This window comes from Dermacentor variabilis, chromosome 4 (assembly GCF_050947875.1).
Source record: "Dermacentor variabilis isolate Ectoservices chromosome 4, ASM5094787v1, whole genome shotgun sequence".
NCBI classification, from domain to species: Eukaryota; Metazoa; Arthropoda; class Arachnida; order Ixodida; family Ixodidae; genus Dermacentor; species Dermacentor variabilis.
This window is the reverse complement of record NC_134571.1, coordinates 203,945,619-203,960,675: the sequence shown is the minus strand read 5'-3', so window position 1 is coordinate 203,960,675 and position 15,057 is coordinate 203,945,619. Positions and strand designations below refer to the sequence as shown.

The window sequence follows — 15,057 nt, the reverse complement described above, 5'->3', positions numbered from 1 at the left end:
CAGCACTGTTAGATGTAATGCAGCACATGGCTTGTGAACCCTGGTTCCTCACCAGGTAATTCATGCACTGCACAATAGTACTTGTCGAAGTCCATTTTCCGAACCATTCTCTCTTTGTGCGTAAACAGAATGAGGGTGCTACTTGGTATATCTTTTGAAAAAACATAATAAAGACTTTTCATACAAACAAACCTTGGAATGTCTAGTTAAGCTTGCTTTTACATCGTCATGTCAATACAGTCGAAGCTCGATATAGTGAATACGAATGTAATGAAGCAAATCTAAAATGTTTCTCGCCGGTTTTAGCAAGTAACAACTATATGCCTATAACGAATATCAGATATAACAAAGATATTTTTGTCATACGTGACTTCATTATAATGAAGTTTGACTGTACCATACACAGAAGCGGCCTGTCACCTCTTTTCCCAGGCTAAAACTGGCCTCTGATGGCGGCCCCGTGCCAAGCTTTGCTTGGAACTCGGTGTCCATAAGCCCTGCAGGCGTCAGCATCAACCGACAATCATGGATTCGCGATACAGATGGCTTACCCATCATCTATCGTCTTGATGCACAAGGAATGCCCATGTGAGTCATGCACCTTTTTGTGTCCCAACCCTCAGTTTTTTAGTGGTAAACAATGCGGTATTGGCTCTTGGTAAGTTTAAACTTAATGTCTTAATGCCTAATGTAATGTCATCATGCCATACTGAGTACAGTGTAGTGAGTGACTAGACATGAGTGTCAGTGCATGAAATAATTTTTGTTAGAAATTGAGTCCGTTAGCAGCCTACCTAACTTTCCTTCACAATTAAAATAAAAGTAGTGCATGTAACTGGCTGAACTGCTCAATAGTGTAGTGCACCTGACTTAGGTAATGCTACCAGATGAAGCGAGAGTGCAGGTGCGACTTTTGACAGGTACGGAAACTTCTGGCTCGTGTGGCAACTCCTATTAAACACCTACCGTATTTACTCGCATAATGATCTCACTCGTGTAATGATCGCACCCCTGAATTTTGTCGTCAAAATTCGATTTTTTTTCTTTCCCTTGTAACGATCACACCCTGAACTTGTCGCAGCGATATGTCGTGTGCCAAGTGTAGCTAATGATGATGATCGCGCCTACCATCCATCAAACGCTATGCGAACGACTCTTGAAGACATACAAACGGGTCTAGCACGCACCCAACATTCTTAAGCAGACGCCCCATTTCATTCCTTTCATCACTTTCCGCACTTCCATGAAAAGGAAAGCTACAACCAAACTTGCCTTGGCTTTATTGTTTGTAGGCTTCATAATGGTTTTGGTCAACAACAACATAAAGGGTGCCTTTCGATTCTTCTTGTCTGCACTCGTGGGCATGGAACAAATCACGAGCGGCAATGATAGCGGTCACACTTACACTGATATGTTAGAAGTGTGCTCTATTGATATGCCGACATTAGTAACACAGCTAAGATATTCGCCCACCCTTAACGGAAACATGCTGTATTAGGATAGCAGTGAAGACAAATGCCGCAGTTTCCGCAGCATGCCCGCCATGTGTTTCTATGTCACTGGCAGCTAAACGCGCCCATCTCTGTTTCTGTCCCCTCAAAGTGGACATGACTATATTATTGTTGCAGAATTGCCGATATTAATGATATTATTCATTACTGATATGGAAGAAACTGTTTCAATGCACGTAATGTACTCGTGAGAAAAAAAATAATTGCGTTTGGCTTGCTCCGCCGGCTGCCATTTTTGTCTTAGTGTCCCACACTGACAGCGGCAACCGCCTGCTTGTCATCCCGCAGTAAATGCGGGATGAAAAAATAAAATGTTTCTTTTCAGGGGAAATTTAACCCGCGTAATGATCGCACCCCTGAATTTGCATCAATTTTTTTTACTAAAGAGTGCGATCATTTGAGAGTAAATACATTCTCAGTCAGCCATGTAAGTGACCCTAGGATGACCGACAGTAAACACACAGTTGCCTCGCTGGTACGTTCACCTGGCCTATCTTACGTATTCACCTCAGTGACCATTAGTATTAGTACTATTTCAACGTACCAGGAGCATAGTTCAACCATATCTGTTTATAATACATTCTTTTGAAATATTTTTTTTTGAAGCACATCCCTTCGAATGTTGAGGATGTAAGGTGTCTAGCATTGTGTGTAATGTTAACAGGTCACTGTGCTTTCCTGCTGAATGCATTTGACAGCAAAAATAATAAATTTTGCTCTCTAAACTTAAAAGATGGCTGTTAGTTCGTCTCATAATTGTGCCTTTAGAGAAAGCCCACACATTAAAGCATCAAGGTTATGTTAAAAGCTATTCAAACTTTGCTTGATTTATAATTTTGTGAGTTTTCTTTAGGTTCAGTTTGATTTCATGCAATGTTTCTGATGGCCCAGTGCATTGACATATAGACAGGACTGATATTTCACTGGCATATTGGATTGTATTACCACTTGAGAGACTCAACCTATTTTGCTATATGTATTCAAAAATCCTCTGCCCGACTGCCCGTGGTGCGGCAGCATACCAACACTACAGCACATTACATGGGATTGTGAATCACACCCGTCTGATAAAACACACCACACATTGGAGCAATGGGAGGCACAGCTAACCAGCTCAGACCTGGCGGGACAGCAGTCCTTCATAAGACAGGTCAAGCGTGCAGCCGAGGCCAATGGGGCCTTGGACTAAAGGGGCTTTGACCATTGCACATAAATACTTTTAAGCAATAAAAGTTTATCTCTCTCTCTCTCTCTCTCTCTGTTTAACATAGTCTTCAGTCCGTGAGCCCTTACACATAAAGCCATCATGTCAGAAAGAGGCTCAAAACTTGAGGTTATGCAGTATTGTACTCTGTGTTGACGCCTCCACATTGCTGATCAGTTACATAGGTAAGAGTACAGCCTGCATTTTGACCGTAGCTTGATTACACAACTGCTTTTTCTTTTTTCGTTGCACAGGAATCCTGTTGGCAGGACGGGACTGCGAGGCCGTGGAGCTCTGCCACGTTGGGGCCCAAACCATTATGTGCTTTTCATTATCACCAGGTAACTTCCTCAAAACACCCACCGTGCAGTGTACCAGGCTGCATGGGCAGCATTTAGAAATGCATAACAAGTAATTTCTTTTGCATAAGCTCATGCTACCTGAATGTGAGCGGGTGAGGTGTGTGTAAAACTTCATGCTGTGCAACAAGGAAGTCTTTGTCTCGCACAAACCGAGTGGCACATGGCACCATTGCACTGACTCTGGAGGATCGGAATGGGCAACAAGTGCAGCTCCGGTATCTGCTGCATTGCTTTGTCCTGATTACATGCTCTCAAAGAAGTTGAGGACAGGGATGAATATCTGGTTTTATAATCAGTGTTACAGAAGATATGCCGTATGGTATTTTAAGGGTGCAGCAGTGTTGCTCAAGAACTTTATTATATAGAACTCTTCAAATTTTTTAATATGAACTCGTCAGAGCGACGAAGAGTTAGTGAGCTGGAAAAGGGGAAGGCTCATCGTCAGTGAGGTATGGACTGAAAAGAAATCAAAGAAAGTAGTGTCACAGTGTGTTAGCAAGGTTTATTAAAGATTAAGAGATGCCAGAGCAACCATTATGCATGAAGATTTGACCTACCACCTTTGACGCATTTAGATTTACAGTTTGATTTGATCAACATTTTACGGTGATAACATCAGTAATAATATGGGCAGTTGTTCCATTATAAAATATGTGGACATAATGCATTTAAAGGAACGTAAATATTTTCTGTCACGTCTTACAGATGTTTCCTTTGTTAATAGCATTTAAATGAAAAAAGAAATAGTGTTTTCCTGTGCATAACTGAAAGTGGAATCTATTTCTGTTTTGTGAAGGCACGCATGAATGCAAGGAATCTCTGTAAATAACTGCACGTTAAATTATTTTCGTTTGTTTTTTTACTATCCTCCATAAACAGTCATGTGCAGCTTAACCACCAATGTATCCGTAGGCAGACATATTTCATATGCACAAACAAATTAATCTCAATTTCTGCAAAATAAAGGACCAGTCAGTACCACTCGGAGCATGGTTATATACAGGGTGTTTCAGCGAACCTTTCCAAAAATTCTTACACGTTACCTGTGTAACGTGTAAGAATTTTTACACATAGCACGATCCTTGTTCATGAGGTGGTCTACTCGAAGCGTCGGACACTACTTGCATGAAAAATTGAAATGCATAATCGACTAATTCACAATAATTCACTAATTAACTTTTTAACTAATTACCTTATGGCCCATATTTCAATTTACAAATTCTAGCCGTGGAGTTCGCAAAGCGGATCCGTGCACTCAAGCATAGAAGTAACTGGAACGCCAATGCATTTCTCCGCAAAGTTCGGGAATTAATATCTCGAAACATCTGTCATCCTGGTAATTCATTCCAAGTGGATCCACCTTGCGAACTCCACGGCTAGAATTTGTCAATCGAAAAATGGGCCACACGGTAATTAGTTAAAAGTTAATTAGTGAATTCTTGTTAATTAATCGATTATGCAAATAATTTTCTGTGCAATTAGTGTGCGCCGCTTGGAGTAGACCAGCGTACGAACAAGAATCTCGCTATTTGCCATGGGCAACAAGAATTTTTGAAAGTGTTCACTGAGACACCCTATATGTAGGGCTGACTCTTGGTATGCGTCTTGAAGGGGCGGGTGTTTTCCATTTTTTACATGTTACACGTAGCATGTTTGTCTGTACTTGTATGATCTGGCACAACTGCATTTGTCGCATTCATGAACTCTAGAAGCAGTCTATATTGACCTGTGCACATATCTTTTTTGTTGGTGCATTCTTTAAATTACGGAATAAGTCAAGTAATGCTTAATACGGATGCTACCTAAGAGCGCCAGACTTTCTGTATTATGGATTGTCCATTTTCTCGATTCTTAAATTTTATAATTAGGTAAATGATGTTGCAGCATTTTACCTGGAGGTTTCTTCATTATCCAGGTAAATGTTTTCGCAGTGTATTTTCCATTGATGATCTCAGCTTTGTCTCATATATTTCATTGAAATGCTGGAAAGTCTTGCGAAAGAAATGCTTCTGTGTTAAATGAATTAAGGCTAGCAAATGCTATCAATAGATCCTAGCCTAACCTAACCTAAATTTTAGTTAGTAACATCTTGGTGATGGCTAGTTGGTTTATCTTTAGAACTGAGCTGGAACAGCGCGACTAAAACAGGGACACACAGAGAAACAAATATCATTGAACAAGGGCTGAACAGCACCTGTTTCAGTGATATTCGTTCCTCTGTGTGTCCTTGTTTTAGTTGCACTATTCCAGCTGATTATTAAAGGGAAAATCAGACATCCACTCGTTTGTAGACATTTCTATAAAGTAATTGTTGTAGCAATTTGTTTGTAGCAATTGCTACGAACGGGTGGATGTCTGATTTTCTCTTTAATAATTACTTCTCTCCACCTTGCGGGTTTCCGCAACACTATTACGTCAAGCTCTTGCCTTTGCTTCGAGTTGTTGACAAATTCGACTTCGCTCTACCATCTGCTAGCCGCCTGGTCAGCTCAGATGGTAGAGTGGCTGCCTGGAAAGGCGGTGGTCCCGCGTTCGAGTCCCCGACCAGGACAAATTTTTCTTCAACTGCGAGGTATTCTTTCAAGGAATCCATTTGGGTTTCCTTTGTAGCAATTGCTACGGATGGGTGGATGTCTGATTTTTCCTTTAATAATTACTTCTCTCCACCTTGCGGGTTTCCACAAAACTATTACGTAAAAGTCATATTCCAGCTGAGTTCTAAATTTCAACCTGCAGCTTTGATGTGCTAGGAGTCTGAGTGTTGAAACGAGCTCTTGATGCGGTGTCAATTATGCTCACGGCCAGGTTTTTGTATCCCCGTGTGAATCGATGATGCAGGTGGCAGAGGGCCAAGGTGCACCTGATTGGGGGCAGGGGCCTTGAGGTGGTCCTTATGCGCGTCTTCCGGACTGACCACTTCAGCCTTCCAGGGGTGAGTGCTTCGTCACCGTGCCTTGCAATGCCCCCACCTTAATACATACATGGCTCAGTACAAAGCCTTCTCTGGAAGAGCGGTCTCAGACTTGCATCAGCTATCGCGGTGTATATATATCACTGCAAGATTTTTGGCATAAGGGGAGCTAGGAAAAGGAATATTTCTCCATCTTGCAGGCTTCCACTGTAGTGACTTGCCAGAAAAGGAGCTAGCTTACTGGGGCAAAGGTAGAATACAGGGGGAAAAGGTGAGCACTCAGGAGAGCCACATGTGCTGTCTACAAGAGCCCTGCAGGCTTTTTGAGCCCTTTATGGCCGACGACCACTTTAGGGATAATAAATAGGTCTTCACACAATGCTTTTGCTCATTTGATTGGTGTGTTACTACAAAATACTACTGAGCAAAAAAAGAAAAAGAAAAAAAAATCATTGTTTTTTGACAGGGCTTAAACTCATGGCTTTTGACTGGGAGCCATTTATTCTAATCAGTGTGTCACGCCCATTCCATTCAATTGATGGAACAGTAAAAATAAGTTATGCAGTAAATAAGTTAGGCAGCTCGCATTGCTTGCTCTTTGCAGAATACTAGAGTCTAGCGTTGCGAGCATTGGAATGCTGTGCATGACACTAAAGAGGCAGATTTGTTTGGGTGTGCAGCATAAATTCCTCATGTGACATGAAACTCTTGTTAGAAATATGCAGTTGCCAGAGCACTGAGCACTTTCAATATCCCTTGTTGATCATTAGTTGTGAACTGAATGGCTTCCTTATGCTACAGCTACCAGCAGCTTTCTTTTTTACATTTAGTATTTATCAAAAGCTTCCCTTTTTCTGAAGCCTTATTGCTTTGCATCTCCACCTATATAAAAACCTCTGTCACTGGATGTTGTTTTCATTTGCCACGGAAGTCGTACAGGTGCCTGCAATAGTTTTCGGGACATGAAAGTCAAGATGGAATTAGGTAAACCCTTGCCGCAGCGTGTGCGCACGTGAAGTGAGCTGTGTACATCATGCAGACAAGTGTAAAAGTCAGTCTACTTCATAGCTGCATGCGCTGCATGGGAATAAAGTGAACTTTTTAACTGTTACTGTTTCCTGGAACATTCCTTAGGTAGCTCTGCTGCAGCTATATACAGTTAAACCTCGATTTAATGAATTTCATAATAAGCAAATTTAGCTTTTCATAACCTCATGTCCATAGAACACCAGGTATTTAGAACCTCAATATCACGAAGTGTATTTGTATGCGATTTCAATATAATGAAATTTCACTGCTGCAGCAAAGAAATGCCGAGACAATAACTGCAAAGTTCCGCGGATGCAGATGGTCAAATTATTGAACTACAAGTGGCTTCTTGGAAGCGCACCTCTCAAATCACGCGCTGTGCAACAAGAACGACCGCCGAACTGGAGCCGCATCGTGTTCCGTATAAAGTGCTAAAAGATTAGGTGAGAGTAAAGTATGGGAGGATGAGACAAGAAAGATGGTGGCTTAACGAGTGTCACCTTCTTGCACAAGCAAGAGCAAAGAGGGGGAGGGGAACAAGCTCGCGGTAACGTGATCAAGCGCGCGCGAGGAGTGGGAGTGAAATGGGGGAGGGGGAGTTTGCGTGTGTCTCGATTTCCGGCGCCTGTCTCGGCCGTGGCTGCACTTGACTGTATGCGCGGCTGAGCATATATGCAGCCATGTGCCCTGCGTCAGAGGTAATCTGCCTCGTGTGCAAAGAGTGGGCGTGGCACCTTGTAAGCTGTCTTCCTACGCATTTAGTATTATAGGATGCGCAATCTTGAGTTGCGGTGACTCGTTAGAGCGAGAGGCAGACGAAGCATTCGCTCCCAGCAGGCGACGGTGTCAGCCGAGGAAGCGGAGTGCAGGTGAAAGCGGTTCTGGCTTTGCTTAATTTGTACCGCCGATGTGAAGATATCGTCGACGTACGTTGCATGAAACAGTATCATTCATCGCTGACTCCCAAGTATATTAATGTGGATTGCTTCCTCATTCAAGTTTACTTTTTTTTGATTGCCCGATAGTACAGGATATTCAGCAGCCAATTTCCATGTAAGAAAAATCGATCGGCGACTGTACTTATTTGCATGGAAGGTCAAATTTCAATACAACGAAATTTCAGTATAACGAAGCAAATGGCAGATTTTACCGACTTCATTATATCCAGGTTTAACTGTATTGACGTTGTGCGCCAATTTTAGCATAATGCCTGTGTGTCTGTTTTCAGGTACGTTCGATATCCAAGCGTAAGTCAGCGTGCAGAGATAGTGTTGTAGGCCAACAAACTAAAATTATGGGGTTTTACGTGCCAAAACCACTTTCTGATTATGAGGCACGGCGTAGTGGAGGACTCCGGAAATTTCGACCACCCGGGGTTCTTTAACGTGCACCTAAATCTAAGTACATGGGTGTTTTCGCATTTCGCCCCTATCGAAATGCGGTCGCCGTGGCCGGGATTCGATCCCGCGACCTTGTGCTCAGCAGCCCAACACCATAGCCACTGAGCAACCACGGCGGGTAGGCCAACAAATTCTGTCTCACACATGGCAAATTGTACGTCAGTTGCTTGAGTGGACGAACAACAAGAGAAGTATTTGGCAATTTGTGTTCACAGTTTTAGCTTTACACGATATCTAAGAGCGGCATGGTGATGCCACTTTCAGGACTTCGTACCTGGAGAGGGAAAATATGAGACACTGAAGCTGCTGTTCAAGCCAGAGACAGTGCTCAAGTGCGAGACTGAAGATGACATTAAGGAGGTGAGGGGAGTTCACTCATTCTTCCACCGCGAGGCTTCGAAGAGCCTTGGTTGCCGGTTTGGAGAATCAAATGTCTTGTTCAAGACCTGCCTGTATAAATAATGTCACTTTCTTTCAAACACAATCTTTTGTGACTGCTTGATGTACATGCAAGTATGTACATAGTACTATCTTATACATTGAATCGTGATACATAGGAGCAATGGTGACAGTTTCATGTATAATGCCATGTATTTAGGAAAACACGCACCTAATGAATCAAGAATAAATATATGATGTGCATGGTGTGCAAATTTAAATAAGAAAAGTCACGCATGAAGTAAATGCTTGCTTTAAGACATACTGACGATTACGCGATACCTTACTTATGCTTAAGTTTTGTGGTGGGTTAGCCATGGAGGTTTAAAAGTGTGCTGCTCTGTTATGCTGCCAGAAGTTTTGGCCAGCACAGAATTTGGTAGAATACCCTGGGAATTATCAGAGCACTTGCTGTGATACTGACATAGAATGATTTGAACCGTGGTGTTCCGCATAACGTTTCAGTTTTTCCGGAGCTCCCACGTGGAAGAAGAAGGCACAGACGAGCCGATGGTCGAGTGCAGGCAGCGTGGCTACATGGACGACCCCATGAATACAGATCACTGCTGGCGCGAGATTGAGCTGTGGAACATCCACTACGATGGCACAGAGAACCTGCAGGACAAGATGCAGGTATGAACCTACATTGCACTGTGTCATTTTCTTTCATGTGAACTGCCAGCATGACAGGCGGCATCGGGGCATGCACTGTTCTTCTTTTGTCAGGATGTGCTGGAAGTAATGCTTACATATTTCCATTATGGTAGGTTTTGAAAATGCAGTAAACCTCCATTTACTAGAAGCTGTAAAAACTGGAAAAATATTTTGAGGCAAGCGGAGCTTCGAAATAAGCCAACTGACGACAATAGAAGCTTGCTGGCCGCACATAGACCACATGGAGCCCTTCCTAAATGTAGCCAGTAATACCGTATTTACTTGCATAATGATCGCAACCGAATTTGTTGTCAAAAGTCGATTTTTTTCCTTTCCCGTTTAATGATCGCACCCCGAACTCGCCACAGCGATATGTCGTGTGCCAAGTCTAGGTAAAGGTGATCCCGCTTACCATCTGTTGAATGCTACGCGAACGATTCTTCAAGACATACCAAGTGGTCTGCATGCACGAAACATTCTTAAGCAGATGCCCGATTTCATTCCTTTCACCACTTTGAGCACTTCCATGAAAAAAAAAGCTACAACCAAACTTGCCTTGGCTTTATTATTTGTAGGCCATATAATGGTTGCGGTAAACAACAACAAAAAAGTCGCCTTTAGATTCTTCTTGTCTGTGCTCGTGGGCACGCAACAAATCTTGAGCGGCAACGATATTAGCCACGTTTACACTGATGCGTTAGAAGTTTACCCTATTCATATGCTGATGCTTGTAACACAGCTTGTAACACGCGCCCACACGACGCGTCCACGTCGTGCGGGCGTGGGCGTCTCCGTAAGGTTCCGTGTGAAATCCTAGGACGATAACACTGTCGCCGCTTGCCCTATGCTGTATGTGCAAGTGGAAGTGTGCGAGGGGAGCTGACAATCAGTGGCTCAATGTCGCCCGCACAAAAGGGACAAATGCAAAGAAGTGCGTGAGGCACCCAATGTTGCAAGGCACCAGGGGGAGGGGAGGGAGGGGGAGCGGCTTTCTGTCTGGGTGCTATTGCACATGTGGCAGCTGTGCGTGGTCGCGCCGCCGTATTTTGAGAGCAATCTGCGTTGGGGGCAGAGTCAAGGTACGTCGGCGGGTTGTAGCTTTGTGTGTGCTGTGTGTCTTTGAAGCTCTCTTCGTGTTGAAGTGGTAGATAGCATGAATGTCACTTCGCTCGCTGCTGCTGCCACATCTCCTTACGCCAGCGTTTTGACAGTGAGTGTCCGCAGCCATCGAGTATGATGTGTTCGTGTTTGTTGTGCCCACTGACACCATGCTTCTTATTTCAGTTAGCAAGCGAATGTTTACAAGTTGATACAGCTGATAAAAGTACTATCCTTACTTCGTATGGCTGTCTGCTATTTCGCTATCGCAATTGATGCTTTGCCTTTCGGCCGAAACTGCATCTTTTTTGTTTCCCATAGTGGTCTTGAAACACTACACAATAGGAAAACAAAGCGCGTCTCCAGTCACTCACGCCCCACCATCTAGAGGCGCATTGGCTTCTTGGGCTGCAATGATTGTTGTCAAGTGGGAACCTCAAAACTTCCCACTAAAATGCCCCGCTCGGAGAAGCTGCTGATCTAGGCCCAATTTGAGAAGTGAAAATGTAAGCATGTGGAAGCCGCAAAGATGACAATGTGCATCTTGGGCCTGTAGGGCCCGACCAGCTCAACGCAACAATGCAACAGCATCTCGTGCTGCAACGATTGGCGCAATGCTTCGCATTATGTAGGTGTCAGCTACAGTTGAGCCTGTCAGATTTTTTAGTGACTTTGGATCATACGTTTTTGTGGTTGGTAAGGTCTTTCACCCATTTTTCTCCAAAACTTATAACGAGGTTTTACTGTATTTGACCTATAGGTACATTAGTCCTATAGGCATATCGGTCTTTATGTGTATTAGTTGTATAGATGTATTGGTTCACTTGGCTCTCAACTTGCTAGCCCAATAGCTGCATCGTAAAGTGGGCACGCACCATGCATGCTATAGTGTGATAGGAAAAACACCACGATAAAGGTTAGAGTACTTTATTTGCACTCTGAAGGATGGCGCTTACCTTAAATGTGCGACAAAATGATAAAACAGCTACTGAAGAATCACTTATAGGCACGCATAGAAATGAAGCTAAGTTCAGAATTACGCTGGACTGTGGCCTAATTAGGTTAGTAACAACTTATGCAAGTTTGAAACAGCTTCGGATGGGTCCACAGAGACAGCAGAAAGAAAATAAATGAAACACAGACAGCTGCTTTGAGCTACAAAAACTATCAGTAGCACACTCCGAAGTATTGCTGCTTATATGTCAGCGCACCCCGTCTATGTTCGTTGACGTCACATCAACATATTGTCTATCAAAACATAGGTGAACTTTTGTAGTAGTAGATAAGGCAGTGAGCACAGAGAAGGCGCATGTGATGGTCAGTCGGAGTGCATTTTACGCTTTTGCGGGCAACGCCGTCACAGTCATTAGGCCTATAGTCATGTGGGCTCTATCTCGAGTTCGATGTGAGTGACACTGACACTTGTGCAGTTCACTTTCTGTACCCATCCTCAGCCGTGCAGAAAGACAGACATGAGTCCTCAATTCGAACAAAAGCGTTTACTTATGCAACTCGAGTGCTGCACAGCCAGCCAGACAACAACCCTTGAGGCGCGCAGGCCTCGCCTTTTATACAGATGCATGTCTCAGTGCGCATGCGCCAATATTGATAGCCGGTGTGCCAGGCACCCATGGGCGGCATCCCATATTTCTCCCCTTACATAAAAAAAAAGCAGAAAGATATGGTTGCTGGTTGCATGGCGGCACAGTTGGGTGCCTGTCAGTCATGATCTGCCCGCAGAAAGGCACCGGGACTTCGTTATGCGGTTTCTGTATTCGATGAGAGGCTGTTTAGCCTGCCATTTGAGGCACGAGGACCACGCTACTGTATGTCCTGTTGCCGTCAGGCAAGTCCAGGTGGTCGCAGATGCCCTCTGTTGTCTTGGCCATCGAGCTCGCTGCATAGTCCAAGTGTGATGTCCAAGGCATGGGACCCCGTTGTTGTGCTCGTAGTCTGCAGCCCTCCTCTGCGATTGCTGTTGTGGTGGCACCATGATTCCTGCAAATGCATGATAGTATGGTGCACATGTTTATAGAATCGAGTGGCATCCAACATATTCAGGAAGTTCAATAACATGTAGCAACACGATGGCATTGCCATTGTCAATGGTGCCACGGATGGTCTTTCTGCCGTGGTCTGAGGTTGTACCAATGCACGGCTGCCGACGTCGACATCGGATGACTTGATGCTGCAATCAGCTGGAGCCAGTGCCTGCAAAAGCTAGGAATGTCAGGCAAAAAAAAGAAAAAAAACAGTCCTACAGGTCTTAAATGTGAACGGGACCGTACTGTTCCCATTATCACGCTGTGCTAGCATGTATAACAGACCCAATTAGCTACTCACAATGTATGGTCCTTCTCACCTGGAAGCTAGTGCTGCGGCAAAAGCTCTTGAGGCATCACTAGCAGGATGCATCCTTTTCCGAACTAGATCACCAACCTCAAAGTTGAAGTTGCACTGATGCTTATTATGCTGGCCATCAAGGTGACATCAAGGTGTTGTCGAGCCTGCTCAATGGCATCTGCCAGCTGCCTCTGAAGGTCACCCGCAAATTTCGCACAAGACAAGCTCTATGTGTTAGAACATTCTGTTAGATTTTCCTGTGGATACCGCAACTCTTTGCCTAAGTTCAGCAGTGCAGGGGTGAAGCAAATGGAGATGGCCAGTGGAGATGGCCAGTGGAAGCCATCTCAGGAAGTTTCAAGTCCCGGTCCTTGTGCCGAACTGTGTGTGCGACCAGCATCGACTTCAGATTGCGGTTCACCCTTTCCATGATGTTGGCTTGAGGATGGTACACAGATGTGGTACACAGGTGTGACAAAGTCCCATGTTCTTGCAGCACTTCGCAAAGACCTTGCTGGTGAATTATGTTGCATTGTCCATGATCAGCTGCACTGGGAAACCAAATTTGTCAAATGTTTCATGGAGGCATTCCCATACTTTCTGTGAAGTCAACCTGTGCAAGGAAAACAATTTGAACCACTTCGTAAAGTTGTCTGTCACTACAAACAAGAACTGGTTATGGTGTGGGCTCATGGGGAAGGGGCCCATGACGCCACATGTTACAATCTGCCATGGTGAGGTGCTCTGAATGGACTTATGGTGCCGTATGAAAGCCCACTGCGTGGCTCAGTTTTCAGGTAGACTTGAAATGAACGAGTGTAGTGGAATACATTTTGCTTCATTCCAGGCCATGTAAGTGGACGACACATTTTCTCACAAGTTTTTGGTCCCGAGGAATGGCCAGCTATTGCACTGTCATGGTAGCCTGATGGACTTACGTAGCTTTGGGGTACCACAACACGAAACTTGGAGTCATCTGTTTCAATGTCTGCCTGAGGGATGTAGCGCAACAGCAGGCCTCCCTTTGTGAGTGTGTAGCAGTCGGTTGCAACGCCACTGGCTGTGTCTACTGGTCACATTCTGCCAGCTTTGTGGACACTTTGTGGCGAAACCCATCGTCCCACTGTGCTGGAAGAAATTCCCGGTTGATGATTAGCGTGCCCCAGCGTGAATTGCTGCTCACGTGTGCTGTGGTTACCGTCAAGATTTGTTCGGGTTCTACGAGGGCTTCAGAACAAACTGGCACATGAGAAAGCATGTCAGTGACTGTGTTTGTCCAGCCCATTTTATAGTCACATTGTATATTCGCCATACGGGAGCCAAAGTGGCACTCCTATATGGTTATGGACTACAGACAACAAGTGCGAATGGACGCACAAATAACAGCAAACAACACAGGGAAAAAACTTCGAAAGACTGAGGAGCAACTACTGCCAGCGCTCGTTGAATGTGCGCTGCCCATCTCTGTGCACTATACCTGTCATGACGATGAAGCACTGATGAGCGCACAGTCAGGCACAGTTTCGTAACCCTGTTGCACTCATGTAATAATTATATAGAGCAACTTGGCAAAGCAGAGTCGCGTTATTGAAACGCTAGTGATGCAACTGCGCATACGTGGGCTGTGCCGGCACAACAAGTTGATCGCATACGAAACTGCTACATTCTCAGCATGCGAGTTCTGTAACAAACACCTCTCTATAGTATGCGTCGCATGTTCTTCCCAGTGGCACAATGAAGAATTTGGGAAATTGCGATGCTAGGTGCATATCCAGCTCCATCATTCTTATGTTTAGAACCTCTATCAGTTCAACGGGAAACACATAGCTTCTGCTCACTTCACCCTCTTGGTACTAACACGAGCCTATTGGTCCTAAAGGCAACAAATAGTTGTCACCTATCAGACGCTATTTGTGCCAATACAAGTCTATTGATCCTATAAATGATAAATAGCTGCCACCTGTTGGCATCAATCCAAAGTCTATTGGTACTACAGGCAACAAATAGACGTCACCTTTTGGACCCTATTGGTACCAACAGAATTAAAATAAAACCCAGAGTTGCAATAAGTTACCTATAGAAACCATAGAATAGCTCTATTGGACCA

General features: G+C 44.3%; 1 protein-coding gene across 2 annotated transcripts in view; it reads left to right on the top strand.

Moving 5' to 3' along the window:
• Positions 1 to 15,057, top strand: part of LOC142580062 (transient receptor potential cation channel subfamily M member-like 2) — a 240,765-nt gene that overhangs the window by 209,903 nt on the left and 15,805 nt on the right. For both annotated transcript variants that reach the window (XM_075690827.1, XM_075690828.1), the window contains exons 24-28: positions 433 to 588; positions 2,970 to 3,056; positions 5,916 to 6,009; positions 8,682 to 8,777; positions 9,321 to 9,488. In XM_075690827.1, the coding sequence (XP_075546942.1) occupies positions 433 to 588; positions 2,970 to 3,056; positions 5,916 to 6,009; positions 8,682 to 8,777; positions 9,321 to 9,488 (601 nt within the window). The remainder of the gene's footprint in view (positions 1 to 432; positions 589 to 2,969; positions 3,057 to 5,915; positions 6,010 to 8,681; positions 8,778 to 9,320; positions 9,489 to 15,057) is intronic.